The 23,236-nt window shown below is 37.2% G+C and overlaps 2 protein-coding genes and 1 long non-coding RNA gene across 4 annotated transcripts; 2 read left to right on the top strand and 1 right to left on the bottom strand.

Annotated features, from left to right (window-relative positions):
- Nucleotides 1–4,299: 4,299 nt before the first annotated feature.
- Nucleotides 4,300–13,307, top strand: LOC141754483 (sodium-dependent neutral amino acid transporter B(0)AT1-like). Its single transcript, XM_074613555.1, has 12 exons — nucleotides 4,300–4,853; nucleotides 7,372–7,512; nucleotides 7,692–7,829; nucleotides 8,508–8,689; nucleotides 10,008–10,118; nucleotides 10,206–10,318; nucleotides 10,467–10,595; nucleotides 10,677–10,839; nucleotides 10,922–11,126; nucleotides 11,221–11,380; nucleotides 12,277–12,439; nucleotides 12,548–13,307. Exons 1-12 carry the CDS (start codon nucleotides 4,652–4,654, stop codon nucleotides 12,752–12,754), a joined length of 1,914 nt encoding a protein of 637 aa, XP_074469656.1. The 5' UTR covers nucleotides 4,300–4,651; the 3' UTR covers nucleotides 12,755–13,307.
- On the bottom strand, nucleotides 10,602–17,638 carry LOC141754484 (uncharacterized). 2 transcript variants are annotated; one of them, XR_012590666.1, is made up of 3 exons: nucleotides 17,411–17,638; nucleotides 13,771–13,951; nucleotides 10,602–11,363 (listed from the first exon to the last, which is right to left on the bottom strand). It is a non-coding gene; the product is annotated as an uncharacterized LOC141754484 (long non-coding RNA). The 2 variants fall into 2 exon arrangements; XR_012590667.1 differs by lacking the exon at nucleotides 17,411–17,638 and adding an exon at nucleotides 15,627–15,713.
- Nucleotides 15,956–23,198, top strand: LOC141754482 (sodium-dependent neutral amino acid transporter B(0)AT1-like). The gene is made up of 12 exons (XM_074613554.1): nucleotides 15,956–16,801; nucleotides 17,487–17,627; nucleotides 18,663–18,800; nucleotides 18,907–19,088; nucleotides 19,206–19,316; nucleotides 20,083–20,195; nucleotides 20,279–20,407; nucleotides 20,499–20,655; nucleotides 20,744–20,948; nucleotides 21,056–21,215; nucleotides 21,895–22,057; nucleotides 22,195–23,198. Exons 1-12 carry the CDS (start codon nucleotides 16,600–16,602, stop codon nucleotides 22,402–22,404), a joined length of 1,911 nt encoding a protein of 636 aa, XP_074469655.1. The 5' UTR covers nucleotides 15,956–16,599; the 3' UTR covers nucleotides 22,405–23,198.
- Nucleotides 23,199–23,236: the final 38 nt, after the last annotated feature.

Below are 23,236 nucleotides of genomic sequence, written 5' to 3'. Positions count from 1 at the left end.
TCCCAGTAAATCCACACCCCCACCCTCCTCCACCCTCCATATCTATTTTCCCCTCTGCCTCATCCTTCCCTCCTCCTCCCCCTCCCTTCAGATCACTGCCTCCAGCTTATAGCAGGACCATATGAAAATGAACTGGACTAAAGAATATATATATAAAAAAAAAAAAAAGCATTTAGAAGAAAATGACATTGCCTAAATGAAAAGTAATGACCTGTATGTCGTTGCAATATTAGACAAAAGCTTAATATACCACAAATAGAGACAGTGAGACAGTATTACCCCTTTATAATAACTTTAATAACCTTTGAAAACAATGCTTTAAAAAGTAACAGACACAAGTCCAGATCAGAGTAATACAGGGATAAATATCTCCTCTTGAGGCTTTTGCTGCAAGTTAAAGTGCAATCTTGACCGATGTGGACCTCTGGTGGCTAAAATATTTAAATGCAGGTAATACAGTATTTTTGGCAAAAACTTGGAACACATTAAATTACAAATTAATTATTGTACTCTCGACATCATTGAAAATGAGGGCATGCCCTCAATGATTCCTCCAGATTTAAATAAAGGTTGAATTAATGAATTGTCAGTTACACCAAGTACTTTTTCTACAGTATCAATGCCTCCAGCTTAACAGGACCATATAAAAATGAACTGCACTAAAGAATATATATATATATTAAAAAAAAAGCATTTAGAAGAAAATTATATTGCCTAAATGAAAAATAATGAGCTATATGTCGTTGCAATATTAGACAAAAGCTTAATAAACCACAAATAGAGTAAATAAACTGAGCACTGAGGCAGTATTACCCTTTATAATAACTTTAATAACCTTTGAAAACAGTGCTTTAAAAAGTAACAGACACAAGTCCAGATCAGAGTAATACAGGGATAAATATCTCCTCTTAAGGCTTTTTGCTGCACGTTAAAGTGCAATCTTGACCAATGCAGACCTCTAGTGGCTAAAATATTTAAATGCAGTTAATCAGAATCAGAATCAGAATCGTGTTTATTGCCAGGTGTTAAGAGGTATACACTAGGAATTTGCTTTGGTTTTGTTGGTGCAAGTTAACAGTATAATAACAAAAGAATAGATAAAAACGTTCGAATAAAATAAGAATAAAAAAATTTAATTTCTACCAATATATAATATACAAAATAAGCTATAAACAAAAATAAACATGATATATACAGTATTTTTGGCAAAAACTTGGAACACATTACAATTAAACACAATTGTACCTATAGGTGTCGCTCTTGAATGTAACTGTTTTTTAACGCTGTTCTATTGTTGTCTGGCTGAATGATTCTTGTGATTTGTTAATTATGTTCTTGTGTGTATTTATTCTGTTTTATTGTACTCTGAACATCATTGAAAATGAGACCTGCCCTCAATGGATCCTCCAGATTTAAATAAAGGTTGAATTAATGAATTGTCAGTTACACCAAGTACTTTTTCTACAGTATATTAAACTGATTGTTGAATATTGCAGATGCACTATGCGTTCCTTATACTGTAAATTTAGTCACATATAGTAAACTGTAAAAGATGTCTGTTTGGATGCAGCTGCAATGTGTAAATGGTGTTATCTGCTGATGTAGTTTGTCTACTAGCTTAAAACATACTTGTGCATTTTTAATGGAAACATGAGAAGAGTGAGCACTCTTTAAATTTCCTTTTACTCTGAGGTGTTTTATACTGTATGCCTTATCAGAATCTGATTTATTTGCCATGTATGTGAGCACATACAGAGAATTTTTTTTTTCATCTCTCTCAATGTACTTACACAGAAATATAAATAACAGCTAGGGACAAGGACACAACAAGGCTGAACAAGGAATAGACAGGACTGTTATGTACACAGGTATGTGAAAAAAATAGGTGTAGCATATAAATTACTTTTTATGACTTTTTTTGACATACTATGACTATTTTAATGACTTTTTTTGGACATACTATATTATTACTTTTTTATGAATTTTTTCAACATACAGTACTATGACTTTTTATGATTTTTTTTCTAAATACTATACTATGACTTTTTATGATTTTTTTTCTAAATACTATACTATGACTTTTTGTGATTTTTTTCAACATACTATATTGTGACTTTTTTATGAATTCTTATGACATACTATACTAATATAAATATAAAAAGCACCAATGACCAACAATAAAATAAGATATAAAAAACGTCTATATACAAGGGGTTCACCCACTAATCACGGGGTTGGCGGTTCGATCCGCAGCTCCCCCTGTCCACATGTCAAAATTGTCCTCGAGCAAGAAAACTGCTCCTGATGGCCAGGCCGGTGTCTTGCATGTTAAAGCTTCCCGCCATCGGCGTGTGAGTGAGAGTGTGAATGAGAGGCAACTTGTTTTAAACACAGTCCAATTACCATGTACTACATTACTAGGCCCTTAGTCTGTGCACCTGTAAACATCATCTGAGCAAAATCTATTGTGTAACATGTCATTAAATCCCTAAGGAGATAATCAGTGGAGGTCATCTCGTTGTTACCACTGGAGGGCAGAAAGCCACTTTTAACACTTATAAACCTTGAGGAAGAAAACACATCCACTTCATATTATAATAGTGTGCATCTTAAGTCAATGCATGGTTGTAAAGTGAAGAACAAAGTACAAAGGTTTCTTCTCACACACCCTGACTACTGACATCTTTACTGTGGCTCTGACACATTGTTCAGCATGGTTAAAGAATTCGTAATCACTAATCATAAAACATCATCTTGAGTGAGTGAGATTACTTTTACAGTAATCAGCAAACCACTGAGTCATTTAGTATATTATAACAGCCTACTTGGCATCAACATTTAAACAAAAACTTCTCTTTTATACCACAGATCCTGGCGTTAGGGGTTCAATGAATGATGACAACACATTTGATGAATATCATAAATTGTTGCTGATGATTACCAAACAATGACCTTTAAGGGAAGACTTGGTCCTGAATGCTCCCTTGATGTAATAACACACAGCTCTGAGTGTAAAACACATTATTTCATTAAACTAATTAACAACTGAGAGAGCCAATCTTTCCATAAAGCAAATCTGAAAACCCAACAAGACTTCACAAGACTATTTGACCCAATTTGCACTGAACCGAAACAGAAAACTCAAGACATTTTACACATTGTTGAGAAGTTACTCCACAATGTTTTTAGCCCCTTTTATGGTGTTGCGTGACTCCAGTCACAGTGACCTGCGGATGTCTTAATAAGCAGCTGTGCCAAAGCGGAGAGAGATTATTATATAAGTTTTGAACAGCAGCCACAGGACACGTTTTATCCCAGGATGCAGTGGGGCACAAGCACCTTACCCTACATTATTCTCCCTTATCCGATAGAGACACTGTAGACTTTCTGTCTTTTCTGGATGTAGTTCTGTTGTTTTCTGAACTATTCTGTTTGTACTGTTGCTGTTGTTTTTGTGAAATGCTGTCTTACCTACTTAAATAAATACATGTAGACTTTTATTTGATTTAATATCACCTTAATAATGATACAAACCACAAGATCACTCTAATATAATAGTAGTAATGCAGTATAATGCGTGCCTCTACCCTTAAACACCCAACTTACACCTAAATTAATCTTTATGAGGTTTTAGTTTTTCATAAAATCTATTGTGAGAGCAAATTATTTTCTGTGTAAACACACATTTAAAAGTAAAACTTCTCAATGGGTTGCTTATTAACAATTCTTAATGCACATTTACCCCCCAGGTTGGATAAAAATCCAAGAAATGTCAAAGTCATAAATGGTTAAAATATTAGTTGAACTGAAAAAATACATGAATATTGTAGTTAAAGTCTGGTATTTAACAGTAATGTCCGAGAAATACGTTATGAGTTCCCATTCTGCCGATACATAAAAGCAAATTGGTACATGGTTAATAAATTCTATTAAATTAACAAGTTGATTTTTTAAAGGAATTTGCTTTTGTGTATTGGAGCATGATATAAACATTGAAAAAGAAAATTGTATTAAAAATAAAAGCAAGTATTGCAAAAATCAATAAACATAAATAGAAGATAAATAGAATAGAATTAAAGAAAATTACAATAAAAATATGAATAAAATCAACAAAAAAAATTTACATTATATCTGAATGTGCAGTTTTTAGATCAGTGGTAGTTGTGTGCAAAGTTTGACTGTGCTAAAGGGGGGGATAAGAGTCATTAGAGTCAGTGGGGGGTGCCGGGACTTGTTGATGAGGCCAGTTACAGATGGGAAGAAACTGTTTTTTGTGGCATAAGGTTTTTCGCAGCCACCTTTGCGTGAATTGGTGCACATTGCCCGTACTGCACATGTGTGCGTTTGAGTCCAAATTTCCACCACACACAAATCCAGACTCATCCTGTCCTGACTGGAAGGGATAATTCCAATGTTGACACCCATGACCCACTGTGCCTTCAAGATGGTATATGAGAGGGACAGATAAGTCACACACACACACTGTCAGTGCTCGTGATTTCTGATAGCCAGCAGCACTGAGAATCTCCCAGCTTCTACCGAGGAAGCCTTGTCTGACATTTTGGATCTGTAGACTGGATTTGAAACTTGATACCGGAGGGAGACTCAACAGCTACATTTTCCAGTCTAGTTAAGTTTACAAGAAGCCAACATGAAGTGGCCGAAACTCCCAAACCCAGGACTGGATAACCGGATCCCCTCTCATGCGGACCTGGAAAGGATGGAGAAGGAGGAGGCAGGGGACAGGCCCAAATGGGACAACAAAACCCAGTATCTGCTCACCTGTGTGGGCTTCTGTGTGGGACTTGGCAACGTCTGGAGGTTCCCATACCTGTGTCAAAGCCATGGAGGAGGTAAGCTATTGTTATCTGCAGCTAAAATGTGAAATGAATGCACCTATAGTGGAATCTGAAAAGTATTTGCAAAAAAAGTAGAAAGAAGTGTCTTTAAATAAAAATTTAAAAAAAATACATTATATTATAATGACTTTGTGTAAAAATGAAAATAATAATAATAAATAAATAAAATGAAATACAATGATTGTGATACTTTTACATTTTGTCTGGTGAATACACAAATTATAAATTATACTGTATTGGTTTATATGTTTTAAGTGTTGATTGGCTAGTCCTAAAATTAAATTAAATGGTCTTTGGTCTTTGGTTAGGTGTAGGTATTTTTTGTTAAAGAGACGGGATTCTGGTGTGAGCTGAAATTATAAAACCCAAAGAAATACTTATTGAGCAAACCAATATTCAAAGTGGCACTATAAAACCATAATGCATCACAATGAGCTTAATATCTGCACTTAGAGTGATTAAAGTTAAATATTAACTCGTAGAGGTGAAGGAAAGCTGTGCAAAGCTATAATATCCACTTTACAGCGAAGAACCACTGATGCGTCATTTTCATGCCTGGAAGTTTTAAGACACCAATGTGGCTGGAGTGAAGAAATAATGACTACTGGAAAATGGACTTTATGAATTGTAAAAGAAGTGTTTTATAATATTCCTTGAACTTTACCCCCACAAAGTGAGGGGCGCGATAATGATTACATGTAAACATAAACATGGCCTTGTGCTGAGGTGAGAGGTGCTCTGATATCACTATCATTTATCAGACAAACAAGCATATCTCAAGTCAGCAAACACTCAGATCATTTATCAACCGGAGCAGCAAAGATGCCAGTACAGTACATACAGGAATAATATTCTGTTACTGTTATTACCAATTTTGTTCATAATTTAGTCGAACATGGAACTTTAAGAGTGTGACAAACCGATTAACATCATCAAACATGAAAAAAAAAAAAGACATGAAAGTTTATGCTCACCCTACTATACTCATTTGAGTTTCCTCCATGGTTCCTTCCCAAAAAATTGTCACTTCCTGAAAGTGGCCTCAATGGAATTGTAGTCTTTTTTAGGGGGCGAGAAACTACAAACTAACGGGGTAGAAAATTACTTCAGGGACACAGTAAATGATTAAAATGTTAAAAATAAATAAATAAATAACTATATCTTTATATCTAATCAGAGAGAGCTTAACATGGCCTTTAAATTAATTAAATAATATTTTGGAGAATTTTATAATTTTATGGATTATAGTTCTTGGAGAAGTTGATTACTTTGCACCGGGGACATGGTAAAAATGAAAACATGTACCAGAAAAAGCTCAATAAATATAAAAAAAAGTATTTGTGCATTATTCTTTGTTTATGTTATATAAAGGACCTTAAGCCATTTGTTATAAATATTTGAAATATAAACATAAATGTTGCCGAATGACCCGTCCATTAATCTCCTCTTATCTATTATTCAGATTTATTTGGAATATATAGATAAAGCAACAGGTCGTTAGCATGAGTAGCATTACCCACCATGGCCGTGCAGGCAAATAGGCCACCACCCACAGAAACTCAAAGCTCACCCACCAGTGGTAAAATAAGCTAAAACAGCAAAGATTATTTTAAATAGTACATATGATAGTTAAGCTTACAAAGCAGTTTTCTAGATTTTTAAAAGCCAACATTTTGAAGATGCAAACAGAACACATAGACATACCGTAAATGAGATAGTACAGGCTAAAGATGATAAGATACAGAAGTTGTGGTACATTGGGCCAGCTGAGGTAAAAGATTATTTATAATGTTTAACTTGCTGTAAACTTTCAAGATAATGCTGAGATCAGCTGAAAACCTTGTGGAAATCCGATTTCCCAACAATCTCTGTGCCTCTGATGTCAAGGTTGAGCGTGAGCTGCCGTTCAGAAGAGACTGAATATTAATCTCAAGTAGTTAACATTTAGCTCGTATTACTACTGAGCGCTTCAGAGGCACACGTAACAATCTGTAGTTGGATTTAATATCCCTCTATAGGCCACAATATGTCAAAATGACACAATAATTCAAAGCGATTATTCACAAGGCTCAGAATTTGATGCGTGATTCAGCTTTTTTCCTATCAGCTGTTGTGGATGTCTTCTATCTGGAAAAAGTCCTGATTATTAGTCCGGATTACTGCCCCACTAGATAGCAGAGTGAACTTTAAGCCCTGATAATGAAGACAATAAAAGCTCAATCCCTTCTTGTTTGTATGTGTAGTTGTGTCTGCCAATAGTTTCACAAGATGTTGAAGTTTTGACAGATTAATAACTGTATAAAATGAATTGGGAGGACAATTATGCAGATAGTGACTGATAAAAAAGTGCTTATTTTATGCTGAAATTATCTACTGTTTTTATGTGTTGATGAGGTGTTGTAAAGAATATATAATGTTCGCGCATGGTTACAGTAAACAAAGTGTATCTATATGCTCTAACACCCACACCTCTTTTATATCTCCAGTTATCTAAATGTTGGTATGTCCCCAGGTGCTTTTATGATCCCTTTTCTTATCCTGCTCGTCCTGGAGGGGATCCCGTTGCTGTACCTGGAGTTTGCCATCGGCCAACGCCTCAGAAAGGGCAGTGTAGGGTGTTGGGCTTCTATTAACCCCTACTTGACTGGAGTTGGTGAGTGTGCATGCATGAGTGAATTTTAGTCAAATATTAAAGTCTTGCTTTGCTTTTTGGTTGGATGCACTTGTCTTAACCAGCTCTTGTCAGTACGGTTATTGGTAAAAATCCTCATGTACGCTTTGCACTACTATGGACGTCCATTAAAACCTTCAGTTTTGTTACTTCCGTTACAGGTATTGCCTCCATGACTGTCTCATTCTTAGTGGGCATGTACTACAACACCATCATCGCCTGGGTGATGTGGTACTTCTTCAACTCTTTCCAGAGCCCGCTGCCGTGGAGCCAGTGTCCTCTCAATGACAATCTCACAGGCACGTCACTATTTAAAAAAAAAAAATGTCTTTGCTTTAAAGGGATAGTTTGGGTGTTTTGAAGTGGGGTTGTATGAGGTACTTATCCATAGTCAGTGTATTACTTTCAGTAGATGACGGTCGGCACGACCCCAGTTTGGAGAAACAGACAGGAGTACCAACACCGGAGCAAAGCAATACAGTGCTGTGGATGGGGACGGCAGAAAAACGTATTGTCGCCACCAAAAAATGTTTTATATCCGTTTAAGTGTACACTATATTTAGAATATTTTCACCACTTTATCTTGCTGTCAGACAGCCCTTCCTTCTCCTTTCTGACGGAGAACTGAACTGAAAGTTGACAAAACCAGTATAGATACGCTTCACTTACAGTTCAGTTTGCCGTCTGTAAATATTCTAAATATAGCTTACACTTAAACGGATATCATTTTGTTTAGGTGACTCTAAAATATGTTTTTCTGCCGTGCCTGTCCACAGCATTGTATTGCTTTGCTCTGGTGTCGGTACTCCTGTTTGTTTTTCGATGCTGGGGGCAAGTCGACCGTCATTTACTGTAAGCAATACACCTACTATGGATAAGTACCCCATACAAACCCCACTTCAAAACACCCAAACTATCCCTTTAAGTCTAACATTTTACGATCCATTCAAACAATTTGATTTCCCCCTATTCTGTAGATCTCGTGTCAGAGTGCAAACGCAGCTCTCCAGTGGACTACTTCTGGTACAGAGAGACATTGAACACCTCAGAGACTATAGAAGACGCTGGAAGTCTGCATTGGTGGATGGTGCTGTGTTTGATTGCTGCTTGGAGTGTACTCTATATTTGTTGCATTAGAGGGATAGAGACCACAGGCAAGGTAAGGCATATCAATATGTTATAGAACTTTTTCACAGCCGATATTCTGGCTTGTCAAAGCAGGAAAATAGTGGGTGTAACTACTGTAAATGATGGCTCAGCTCCATTAAGTGTTCCAATAACCCAATAAACCAGCATGCACAGCACCGAGGCCCTGGGTAAAAGGTCTATTCCAGATCAATTCTATACCATGATTACGAGCACGTAGTGATCTGAGAATTCTCACTGTGACGATATCTCATGCTACGTGAACCGGTGGTAAATGGCAACAAAATCCACAATCACTAAAACTGAATCAATTCAGCTGGTCTAAAAGGGCTTTTGCTTTTTTTTGGTTTGTATGTGCTTTCACTTGTTAACAAACTGCTCTAATAGGTGACAAAACAAAAATTAGGTTGGCTAGATTGAAATGGTCTGAATAAGGTTAGCAGTGGCGGTCACCACCTTGGCATGATAATGTGTATACTGTAAACACTCCAATGTTACAATGTTTGATTGGGTTCTCTCCAAGAGTCTGTGCATCACGTATGGCACTAGAGGACATGTTTAGCCTAGCGTAGCATATAGGCAGGAGGAAAACAGCTCGCTTGGCTCTGTCCAAAGTGAAAAAAAGGCCATATAGCCTCCTGTAGGTGGCAGGTTTTGGTATGGATCTCTGTACAGGCACAACCTAACAACAGCTGTTTTTCCCTTGCTTCCTATAAGATAGTCTAAAGGTTAAGTAGTAAAGTAAAGAAGTTAAGTTTAAAGACGTCGTGACTCCAGCATTGTACTTAACAAACAGACATTTGATTGATTAATCCGCTCATTTCACTCTCGGAAAGAAAGAAAATAAGTGTATTTCCCAAACTGTTTCAAACCCCAGCTTTTAAATTGGGGGAGGCTACTTACAAACTGCAATAATGCAAAATCTTACCAAGCATATTTGTCTAATTACTAGTAAAAATATCTCATAACACCTAATATAAGACACAGTCACCTAACAAGTAACATTTCAGTGAGATATAGGGATGTTTTAAGACAATGCATCTTGAATATCTTAAGTAAATACTAGTGAAATATAGCTCAAAATGAGTTTCCCAGCTAATTTCAAGATCTTTTTTTTTTTTTTTTTTAATCTTGAAAGGCCTAAATATCACATCTTATTTCCAGAAATCTTACCAAGATAATTTTCACTTGTTTTAGACTTTAGACTTTTTTTGTCAAGTAAGCGCTAAATTTGAGCAATATCATGTTTTGTTTCTTACAGAAACCATACCAGTCTTTCAAAGATAATATCATGTTATTTTAAAATGATACAAATTGATCCTTTCTCTCAGGCTGTATACATCACCTCCACTCTGCCATACGTGGTCCTCACCATCTTCCTCATCAGAGGACTGACTCTGAAAGGATCTGTGGATGGAATCAAGTTCCTCTTCACACCAGATGTTAGTATAGAAATCACTTAATTACTTTCTCCCTGCTATTAGCATGGAAGACGTAACACTACTGATGATATTATTATTGGTTTCCAGCTAGATGAGCTGGTGAACCCGGCAACGTGGTTGGATGCAGGAGCCCAGGTGTTTTACTCCTTCTCCCTGGCCTTCGGAGGTCTCATCTCATTCTCCAGCTACAACCCTATTCAGTAAGTACATGTAACTACATGGCATCTAATCTTATCAGCTGAGATAAACAGAATAAAGTAGCATGATATTATATTCTATTTAATGCAAAAAAAAAACATTGCAAACATGTATGATAAAACTATATATTTCTATACTTTTTTTTTCTAGCAACAATTGTGAGCAAGATGCTGTCATCATCTCCATTATTAATGGCTGTACTTCTATCTACGCTGCCACCGTCATCTACTCAATTATTGGCTTCCGAGCAACAGAGCAGTTTGATGCCTGCGTTAATGGGTATGTGCATGGAACATTATGTCAATTTATTTGAGTTTATCAAGGCAAAAGTCACTCATGTTCCCAAATTTCTTCTTTCAGAAACATCATGATGCTGCTGAATGCATTTGATCTCACTGAGGGGGCCGTCACAGAGAGCAACTATGACGAAATTCTGCAAAAGCTCAACAGCACGATCTCAGGGTCACAGGTCATTCAGGGGCTGGACCTCAGCACCTGCAACCTAAGGACTTTTCTCAGTGATGTAGGATTATTTTTGGAGGCATTTTTTTATTCAGTAAACAAGCCCCCTGAGTGTTGCGGCTGATTTTGCACTTGTTTTCCAGGGAGTGGAGGGAACGGGTCTGGCTTTTATCGTGTTCACAGAAGCCATCACAAAGATGCCTGTTTCACCCATCTGGTCCGTCCTCTTCTTCATCATGCTCTTCTGTCTCGGGCTTTCCACCATGTTTGGAAGTGTGGAGGGAGTCGTGGTTCCCCTGCAGGATCTAAAGATCTTTCCTGAGAAGTGGCCTAAAGAGGCGCTCACAGGTAAATGATCTCAGTACAGTACAGTACTCACATTTCTACATTGGACTAAGGGGTGTCAATAACTTATTTTGTGTTGTTTTTCTTTGGATTTTAGGAATTGTGTGCCTCTCATCCTTCTTGATCGCGCTCATCTTTGCTCTGGGGTCCGGTAATTACTGGTTAGCACTCTTTGACAGCTTCGCAGGCTCCATCCCTCTGCTCATCATCGCCTTCTGTGAGATGGTTGGTGTTGCCTACCTGTATGGAATGGATAGGTAAGTGGTTAAGACAACTCAAACAGATGGTTGCTAAGCATATTTTACCATAATGAGTAGCTGAAATGTAGTTACAGGTTTTTGGTGATAAAAATGTATTTATTTTAAAGATATGCATTTGAAATTATTAATAAAACAATTGCATAATTTAAAACAAAACCCTAATTAAAAAAATAATAATAATAATACAATTAATTAATGAAATAATACAAAGAAAAATATGGATAGAATTTATATTATTAATAACAATATTAATAATAATTTTAATAATAATAAATACCCACCCCCCACAATAAAAAAATTATGTTTTTTTATCAAAATGATCAAAATTTTAAAGATATGCATCAGAAATTATTAACAAAACAATTACAGAATTTTAAACAAAAACTGAATAAAAAAACTAAAACAATTTGAAAATAATAAATAAATATAATAATAATACATTAATAAAATACAAAATATAATACTGATACAATCATTGATATTATTATAATTAATAATAATTGTAATAATTAGAAATACTCCCCCCCCCCCAAAAAAAAATAAAAATAAATGAAATGTAGTTACATTGGGTTTTTTTGTGTTTAAAATGATATGCATCTGAATGTTTTTACAAAACAATTACATAATTCTAAACAAAACATTAATTTGAAAAATTTAATTAATAACAAATAATAATTTAAAAATATAAGAATGCTAATAAAATTATTGATATCATTGTTTTCATTAATAACAATATTAATACTATTTTTTAATAATAATAAAATATTTATAAAATGAAGTTACATTGTTGTATGTATGTGCCAACTTGATTATACCTCTCTTAAATCAAGTTATACAAACAAATATTGCAACATAACAACAGAGTCCTGAGTCAGATCTACTTTCTTTGACAGGTTTAACGAAGATATTGAGTTCATGATTGGACACAAACCCAACATCTTCTGGCAGGCCACATGGAGAGTGATCAGCCCTTTGATCGTCTTGGTCATCTTTGTGTTTTACTTTGTCACCAAAGTCAATGCCAATCTGACATACATCACCTGGAATCCAAGCTCGGTATGTTTCACAACTGTTGTTACCTACATTCCTCCAAATTATCATATTTGTTTTTTAGACAATGTATAATTTCATAATTCTTTAACTGTTTTCTTGTCATGTCTACAGGAAAACTTCCCGGTGTTGGAGCCATTATCTTATCCCGGCTGGGTCTACGTCATTATCTTCCTCCTGGCTGGACTTCCCAGTCTTTTGATCCCAGGATATGCTTTGTGCAAATTAATCCAAAGATGCTGCTGCAAGAAAACCATCAATAAACTTGAGCTCAACACTGTATCTGCCAACGTCAACATATATGACACTAGACTAGACTGACAAGAACATTACACTGCTGCTTGACAGATGTGAAGTCATATTAAAATAAGACACATGCCATACTGTTTTAGGGTATCAGGGATTTTTTCAAAACAAGAGGCCGGTGCAATAAGGATTATTTATTTCCTACAGGATTTACTTTGTTGAAATTTGGTTTGTTGAAGTGATTTAATTTTGTGATTTATATACTGTATTTTCTGTGTGGTGAGATATTTTTATTGTGTCGATAATGTGTTGATAAGTATATAGAGTCAATGTAGATGTTCAGGAGGATTATTATAATTGTATCTTTTGTGAAAAGCTGAATAAACGGTTTGAAATATTCTACACTGACATTGACTTCATTTTATTGTCCTCTGAGTTAAATATGATAAACACAGTAAAGTTATGAGCTGCCTCATCATAAAGGAGATCTTTCTGGATGTTTAGGATGCCATTTAAACGGACCTAATGAGAGCATTTGAGTCATTTTCCAACTACAGAAGATTTTACTTTTCCATTATTTTGATGAAAACAGTTTAAATGTATGCCATAGCTTTATACATTGCATAATGATGTGAACATTATGGTGAGGGCTTGAAAACACATCACATGTGCAAAATATAATTTTTGTGATAATCACATTTGTGTGCATTTTGTGAAAATGTGTTCAAATGACAATTTATCAATTTATTTATGGTGATTTTGAGGATTAAATTGAATATTTTATTATTGGTATTCAAACATATAAAGGTTTCTGTGCAGGGATTTTTATGGTGTCTGAAGGAGCCCAATACACTGCAACTTGAGAACTCAACATAGATAGATAGATAGATAGATAGATAGATAGATAGATAGATAGATAGCAACTTTATTAATCCCGAGGGAAATTTCCAGCATCACAGTTCCATAGTGTAAAAACATGTTAGTAAAAAGGCAGTAAAAAAGTTAGTAGTGCAGATAAGCAAATGAAGAAAAGATCTTCAGTACTTTGACAAGACAAGAAAGTAAATCAAAAGCACATTAAGTGTTCAAACCTTCTGTGTGGAGTTTGGATGTTCCTTGCTGGTGTGTTTTTCTCCGGGTGCTGCGTATTTCCTCCCACAGTCCAAAGATTACAGGTTAGGTGTCCATAGGTGTGAATGCGTCAGCCCTGTGGTTGACTGGCAACTTGTCCGAGATGCACCACGCTTCTCACCAGATGTCAGCTGGGACCCTCTAGGACAGACCTGGGCATTTTACGGCCCGCGGGCCACATCCGGCCCGTTGGCTGTCCCTGCCTGGCCCGCGTGAGGTCAAGTAAATTAGAACATAAATAAAAAAATAGGCCTATTTATGCTGTGCACGCAATACGGCTGTGTGCTTTTATTTTGAAAAGGTTTTTTTATTTACGTAGTCACGCACATGCGTGACTACGTAACTACGTGACTACGCTAAACAGCTACATGTGATTCTGGTATGCTAAGCTAGCCCTCAACATGTCAGCCCACGGCAGCAAAAGAAAAATCGATACCGAATGCCGCGTTTTCAACAAGACATGGACTGCTAAATATCTATTTACAGAAGTCAAAGGTAAAGCCGTGTGCTTAGTTTGTGGTGTACAGGTCGCCGTGTTCAAGGATTACAATTTGAACCGCCACTATGTGACCAAACACGAGGAGAAATACAAGAACGTGTCTGAACAAGAGCGCGCAAAGGAGTCGGATGCTTTGCTAGCTAAGCTGCAAAACCAACAAGGACTTTTTACTAAACGTTGCACATCCAGAGATGCAGCTGTCAAGACAAGTTATGTCATATCCCAGAAAAAGTAAACCGTTTTCTGACGGGGAGTTTATTAAGGAGTGTCTGCTGGACTCTGCTGCCCTAATATGCCCGGAGAAAAAGGGAGCTTTTGAGAACGTGCCCCTCTCGCGACGGACTGTAACGAGGAGGGTTGAGGACATCTACTCTTCCCTCAAAGAGGAGAACTTTCCATACAGGAGGAGGCATGCTCAGAAGATTCTAGTCCTCTTTGGATCTACCTACGTATGTGAACAGACATTCTCAGTGATGAAGTTCAACAAATCCAGATACAGATCCTCTATCACTGATGACCACCTCTCAGCTGTCCTTCGCATATCCACCTCAGACATTCAGCCAGATTTCAATGCACTTGTTCAAGCCCAGAGCAGGCTGGATTTTTCCCACTGAACAAGTAAAATGAACTGTAAAACATTAAAAGCATTTATTGCTTTTTGCATCAAGTTGACAATTGCCTATCTTTAACATACTGTAAAACACCTATTCAGTATTTGGGAAGATTAACATGTTAAAAATAAAATGAAACACTGATGCAATTATTGTTTTTACTGTTTATTACTTCTATAGGAGTATTTTCCTATATGACCTACACCACAATTTCATATATTTATATAAATATTTACAGAATATCCTTATTCTTCTGATTACCAGTAGCAACTAATCCAAAATATATAATTTAATGCTTTTTACAATTAAAATCAATTAATCAAAATTAATACTGAGCAGAATTAAGTTCAAGTTATTGTTGGTTCGGCCCTCCAACACAACTCAGGTTTCTCATGTGGCCCCTTGTAAAAATTAATTGCCCACCCCTGCTCTAGGATATACAGGCAAATACAGAAATTCTGTGTAATTTGGGTAAAGGCAAAGGTAGATGCAATTTGGTCGTGTCTAGAAGGAACACACAAATTGCTAAACTCTCGCAAGATGGTTAGGGTTAGGCATTGACCTTGCATAGTTAAGGTTAGGCATTGACCTCGAATAGCATATGTCATCAGGCAGCGAGTCTTGCAAGAGTTTTTTGCAAGTTTTTGCAATTTGAGGGTTACCTTCTGACACAACCATTCAATTTGGACACACATTATGTACATACATGGACATCCTTTAAATAACCCTTGATATGGCTGCTATAGATCACCAGTCAGTATACACCACTCTGTAAATGCCGACACTCGTCTTTCTTTGGTTAATAATTGCATTAGAGAGGAACAATGGAACACTGATAAGGTTTATATGCACTCTGAATTGCTTAACAATTAAGCTGCAGGAAAAAATGTTGTGATATAAATACAAACAGAAAAAACCCTCTACTCTGTAACACTTTGACAACTACTAAAATAATTAACAAAAGCATGGCTCTGTATTATAATCACAAATCGGAGAGCGTGTGGACTGCACACACCTGTAGTACAGACTGATATGAGATGCTTGTAGATGCCTCTGCAATAAAACAATCAGATTTCTCAAGGACTGGAAAAGGTGAGGCCTGATAGATATAAGATAAGCTATGATGGGAAAATGTATGTCATTCTTTATTTCTGTCAAACAATGTGAGATTAAAAGAAAGTACATTTTGCAGTATATGTTGGATATGGTTGTTAACCATCAAGAAAATCTTGTGGTTTTAAGCGCAGTGATATATTAGGTAAACAGCCAATGCAATGCTCCATTTCCCTCACAAGCTCATAAATAAAAAACTCATCTTTCAGGGAAACGTGTTGGTGGCGGCACCTCATGTGATGTATTAACCATTATCATGAAGGTTTCCGCATAACCTTGCTGACATTACACAATACAACACAGACTGTAATGAGCTACTGATAACTTCAGTTCAGGTGTCATAGGTTGCGGTTAATACCTCAGTGCTCCTTTGCAGGACATACAGTAGGGTTAAAGCGCTCAGAGAGAGACAGTCCACGGAGAATCACTAACAGTTTCCTTAGAGGACATTGTATGAGAACGGACGCAGCCCCTCGAAGGCTCGCAGGAAAGTAGAAACAACTTGATACCTGAAGGAGACTCAACAGCTACATTTTCCAGTCTAGTTAAGTTTACAAGAAGCCAACATGAAGTGGCCGAAGTTCCCAAACCCAGGACTGGATAACCGGATCCCCTCTCACGGGGACCTGGAGAGGATGGAGAAGGAGGAGGCTGGGGACAGGCCCAAGTGGGACAACAAAGCCCAGTATCTGCTCACATGTGTGGGTTTTTGTGTGGGACTTGGCAACGTCTGGAGGTTCCCATATCTGTGTCAAAGCCATGGAGGAGGTAAGCTGGGTGTTCTCTGTTTGAGGTGCCAGAAAATGAGCAGTAACTGCACTGTTTTCAGTTACTGAGCATGGCTTTTCCAAAACTCAGTCTGTCTACTTTTAGTCAAAATTAAACCTAGTGCATAAAATCCATAATCATAGTGGATTGTAACACATTTACTGACACATTTGAACGGAGTTATTCATTAAAACTGAATGTTTGTATCTTTGAAATAAGCATTTTTTCTCAAAAATTGTGGGTAACCCGAGTTTTTGAAAATAAATTTGTATATTTAAAGGTGTTGTAAGATGTTTACAGACAGCAGGGATGCAGCATTTGTACTCTAACAGGCTTAAAAATAACAGAAATGACTGTTTTTCTTAGACTGATATCTTAAAAAAGGTATAAATCAGTCAATTACTTCTTAATTGGCAATTTGGTTCATAGTGAAACTGCTGGAATTACTTACTTTTCCTTTCCTTTCTCAAACTTTAAAGTGAATGTGTGAGTCTTATTCGTGGTTTATATGGTACATAGTGCAGGTAATAAAACATGCACAATGCTTTTTATGGGTGTCTTTATGGGAACAGTTTTGTGAATGAAGTTGACTGCTGAATATTTACTTACCTTCATGAAAGTGCTGATTAAAAAGTGAATCGCTCGACACAACCCATTATGACAATGTGAATGTTGTAACTTCTAGGAGCATTTATGATCCCGTTCCTCATCCTGCTGGTCCTGGAGGGAATCCCTCTGCTGCACCTGGAGTTTGCCATCGGTCAGCGCCTGAGGAAGGGCAGCGTGGGAGTGTGGAGGTCAATCAATCCATACCTGACGGGAGTAGGTGGGTAAAACAAAAAAGAAGCATGCACATTAGGTTTTGTTGCATAAACAGCACCAGGGATGACAGTAATGTCGGTCGATTGATCCAACTTTGATCCCAACTGAAATATCTAAACAATTATAATTGGTTTAACATGGAATTTTGTACAGGCATTCATGGTCCCCAGAGGATGAATCACGCTTTCCTTTATCCATCACCACCATGAGGTTCCCTTTTGTGGTTGTATTAGATAGATTTACATAACCGTTGGCACAGACATGCATGTGCCCCACAGGATGAACTTTTGATGACATCATCAGATTGAAATTTCATTTTCCAATACTCTGGTTTATGACCAAATACCTGCAAAACTAATGTTATTCCAATCAGCCTCAGCTTGCGTTTAGTGCTATCTAGCAAATATCAGCATGCTAACATGCTAAACTAACTGCTTAACATCATCATAGTAGCGTGTGAGCATGTTAGCATGTCAAAGATAGCATTTAGCTCAAAGAACCGCTGTAAATAGCCTACAGCCTCACAGAGACGCTAGAGTGGCTATAGACTCTTAGTCTTGTTTAAAAAAAACAACACAGACTAATTACTAAATTTAATTTAATTTAATTTAATTAAATTAAATTAAATTAATTAATTTTATATATTACAAGTATTACCTTTCAATATCATTCCCAATATTATTTTCTCTGTTTTAATTGACTTATTTTACTAAAATTATCTTACTTTTATTATCTTTCTATTAGGCACTGATGTTAGTATTACTTCTTATACGCTTTATATTTTTACTCCTCTTTCTATTCTTATGCTGATGCAATTTACTTTTCCATCTTCTTTAACTTATTTTACCAATTGTATCTTACTTTTATTGTTATTCTATTAGGCACTGGTTTTAATATGACTTTTTATACACTTTGTATTTATTCTGTTGTGTTTTTTATTCTCATGTTGTAATTTTGAACAATCTCGGGCAAAAGAATTTCCTTCCAACTTTTATCTGATCTGATTTTTATCTAATCTAATTGTGTCATTTTGTTACAGGTATTGCGTCCTTGCTTGTCTCATTTTTGGTGGGTATGTACTACAACACCATCATGGCCTGGATCATGTGGTATCTCTTCAACTCCTTTCAAAGTCCTCTGCCTTGGAGCCAATGTCCTCTCAATGCCAACAAGACCGGTAAGCCTTCATACATCAAGACAACGGTCCAAAAAAACTGCGCCAACATTTCTTTCCAAAGTCGCTTAAGTTGTCCTTTTGCTACCTGCGTATCCGTCCTTTGCAGGTGTGGTGGAGGAGTGCGCTCGGAGCACCACTGTTGACTACTTCTGGTACAGAGAGACTCTGAACACTTCAGAAGCTATCGATGACTCTGGCGGTCTTCAGTGGTGGATGGTGCTCTCCCTGCTGGCTGCCTGGACTCTGCTCTACGTCTGCTGCATCCGGGGCATCGAGACCACCGGAAAGGTCTGAAAGTCAACATTACATCTGAATAATGTGATGCCTGCTTCCATGCGTACACTATGCTTGTTCAAACACACAGATATGTCTTTGGATCATGTTGTCATTTTCTTCTTCTCTCAGGCTGTGTACATCACCTCCACTCTGCCATACGTGGTCCTCACCATCTTCCTCATCAGAGGACTGACTCTGAAAGGATCTACAGCGGGGATCAAGTACCTCTTCACACCAGATGTGAGCACTGTTGTAACACACCAACCTACATTAGCTTAGCTGAAATATTTGACGCAGATGATTTGATTCATTACATGGAACTGGATGTTCAATGGAAAAAGAAGTATTTGGTGTGATATTGTAATTTTCATACTAGCATTGATAGACCGGAAAGTGTTGCTTTTTGACTCGGGGCGCGACTTGCATGTGGTTCAAAAGACTTAAATGAGCCGTTTATATCTACATAGGGAGCGACTCCTCTCCATCGAGTCCGCCATGCTGCTCCGCCATGTTTCAACAGTAGCCCAGAACGGACAAACCAAACTCTGTTAACTTTTCCTCCTTAGGCCGGAGTCGATAATGTTACACACTGCCGTCACTCTCTCTCTCTTGCTTCACCACTCACTTCCCACATACACACAGACTCTACCACCAGATCCTACACATTGCTCCTTTAAAAAAAAAACAGCTCTGAGCGCATTTAATTTAGCACTTGATTTATCCCCCAGTAGTTCATTTTTATGATCTCGCACAACAGTCAATCATTTTTTAAATTCCTCTTCTCCTGGTTTTATCGTTTGTCAGGGAAGATCAGACTTGAGATAAAACTAAACTATGATCCTGATGTACAGTACTACTATCACTTATTAATTATTAACAATGGCCAAGACATTACTGTATGTGTGTTTACTGTCAATTCTGAAGAGCAGAGATACCACAAAAGGAAATAATTAGCACAGGAATCTTGGCTCAGTTTTACAGTACTTTCTATTGTATCATTTTTAAGGTAAATGAGTTAATGAATCCATCGACCTGGTTGGATGCAGGTGCTCAAGTTTTCTACTCCTTCTCTTTGGCCTTTGGAGGTCTCATCTCTTTCTCCAGTTACAACTCTATCCAGTGAGTAACTGCCTCAACTGCACAGTAATACAATGAGCCTTCTTTTTAACATTTCTCCTCACATGATCATAATTGTCTTTTAGCAACAACTGTGAGCAGGATGCCGTCCTTATCTCCATCATCAATGGCTGCACCTCAGTGTACTCGGCGACGGTTATCTACTCCATCATCGGCTTCAGGGCCACGCAAAAGTTTGACGACTGCACAGGAGAGTGAGTTTCGAATTGCACGAAAGAAGCCTTAAAAAAGCAGTAATTGGGATTATTAAGACTGAACTCATCTCGCTGTGCTTTTATTTTTTAGCAACATCTTGAAGCTGATGAATGCTTTTAACTATCCTGAAAACAACATCACAGAAAGCAACTACAAAGATGTTCTGACCCACCTCAACCAGACCAATCAAGATGTCATTGAAGGATTACAATTACAGCACTGTGACATGCAGGTTTTCCTCAGTCAGGTCAGTAAGATTATTTGATGTTAGAATTTATCGTTTTTTAATCTCACTGAAAATACTTAGTTGAAATATGTGGTTGTTACTCCCTTAGGGCGTGGAAGGGACAGGTCTAGCCTTCATCGTGTTCACGGAGGCCATCATCAAAATGCCCATTTCTCCTATGTGGGCCGTCCTCTTCTTCGTCATGCTCTTCTGCCTCGGCCTCTCGACTATGTTCGGGAACATAGAGGGAGTGGTGGTTCCTTTGCAGGACCTCAAATTGCTGCCCCAGAGTTGGCCCAAAGAAGTTTTCTGTGGTAATTTTCTGAATAAAATAAATATAAAATACTTTTTTCCATGTTGGGATAAGAACATTTGGCCTAGAGATATGAGTGTAACCATGTTATGGTATCATGTTTTTCAGCTCTGACTTGCTTAATCTCTTTCGCTCTTGGACTGATCTTTACTCTGCGCTCTGGAAACTACTGGCTCGCTCTTTTTGACAACTTTGCCGGCTCTATCCCCCTTCTGGTCATCGGATTATGTGAAATGATCGGTGTTATGTACATCTATGGCGTAGATAGGTGAGTCTATCCAAGATGTGATTATTGGCACAGATGGTTTTGTGTTTAGTGCTAATTAGCAAATGTTAACACGTGTCGCTAATATGCTAAACTTACGTGGAAACATTATACCTGCTGAACATCAGGATGTTGGCATCGCCATTGAGAGCATGTTAACATGCTGACATAAGCATTTAGCTCAAAGTACCACCATGCCCAAGTACATGTGTACAAGGTGTCTGATACTTAGTGAGGCTACCACAGTTGAAACAAAGAAGGAAATAACAGATCATTGTATTCTGACCTTGGAACAGAGATAAGGTGTCAGTCATCATAGCTGACACATAGGCACACTATAGAGATAAAGAAGTACAGTGCGTCTTGTGATGTAGCAAGACTATGGTGAGGGAATATGTAAAATATGTGTTTTTTGCTCAGAGTATCAATTATAATGCTGATGAAAGCAGTAAAAATGATTCAAATGTGCAAAATATTGCATTATGTTCCTCCTGTTTCTAGTCTTTATGTTGCGTTAGGATACACGGTTACTAAAGTAACAGAGTGGAGTTTTATTTCCTTGTGCAGCTTCAACAAACAGGCTGCTTTATTTACTATCTAATAAACCTACAAGGTTGTGTTTTATGGATGCTTTCATACACACTCAGCTAACATTACGTCCCCTCTTATTGCTTCCAAACAGGTTTAACAACGACATCGAGTTTATGATCGGCCACAAGCCCAATATGTTCTGGCAGGTGACATGGAGGGTGATCAGTCCACTCATTATGATCGTCATCTTGATTTTCTACTTTGTAACCCAAATCAGCAAGAGTCTCACCTATTTGGTGTGGGACCAGGAGGCGGTAAGTCATCACAATAGTTCAACCTTTTTATGTGTTGTCTTATTGATGGTGGCAGAAATCCACCTTTCTCATTTAAGACCTTTTGTGTGTCGTATACCTTGCTGTCAATTTCAACACTACCTTGACTCTGTTCGTAGGAGAATTTCCCCACCCTCGAACCGCGTCCGTTTCCTACCTGGATCTACGTCATCATCTTCATCCTGGCTGGAGTTCCCAGTTTAAGCATCCCAGCGTTTGCCCTCTTCAAATTCATCCAGAAGAAATGCTGCAAGCAGAAGGACGACAGTGACGACACAGTGCACACTATCTCTGCCGAAATACAAATGAGTGACAAAATGAAGTTATAGATAGCTTTAACTAATATTTAATAACAAAATATGGACTAAAAATGAATATGAACTTGTTTTTTTGGTGGTTTGTTATTATATTATGCTTACACCTTCTTTTTTTCCCTTCCTTGTACAATGACAGATGGGCACACTTGTGACTACTGACTTTTATCTGTGAAAACCACAAGTACATTTTACGTATTTTCTGTAAAATAATGTAATTTTGGAGAAGAGAGTAATTGCTGCTTGCTTTTCGTACCATTGTGATAGTAGTTTATGCTGTGTCATGTTTCACGTGTAACTGTATGTTGTACATTAAAGGAATAGTTGGGACATTTTTTCGAAATTCTTGCAAAGAGTTAGATGAGAAGATCGATACCAGTCTTTAGCCTATTTAGCACATAGATATGAGAGTGTCATCAAACTCATCTAACTCTTTGTTTACAAAAATGTGGAGCTATTCTCTTAGTGTTGTAAGTTTACTAAAGGCCTGTGTCTAGCACACAAAAATAATGTTTTATTTTAGGCTAATATTTTGTAAATAATGTCCAATAGAAGAGCTGATTCTTGTTAAAACTTTTGACATAGCCTACTGTAAACATGTTTTAAAAAGCAAAAAAAAACCTTTTGAGTTGTTTAAGGTATTTGACATATTGCGGAGGGCTATTGTGAAGTTCTTTTTGTTATGTTTACTGCACTTACAATGCCATAAACTGTCTGTTAATAATCCTTTCACCAGTTCAGACTGAGAGCAAAATGAAGTGGCTACTATTTGAAGAAATATATGCTATTAAAATAAATCATGTGGAATATCATGAAGTGACTCGCGCTTTTATGGATTTCGCCTGGA

The sequence above is a fragment of the Sebastes fasciatus genome, chromosome 17, assembly GCF_043250625.1.
Source record: "Sebastes fasciatus isolate fSebFas1 chromosome 17, fSebFas1.pri, whole genome shotgun sequence".
Taxonomy (NCBI): domain Eukaryota; kingdom Metazoa; phylum Chordata; class Actinopteri; order Perciformes; family Sebastidae; genus Sebastes; species Sebastes fasciatus.
Note: the sequence above shows the minus strand (reverse complement) of the source record. Positions and strands in the feature narration are given on the sequence as shown.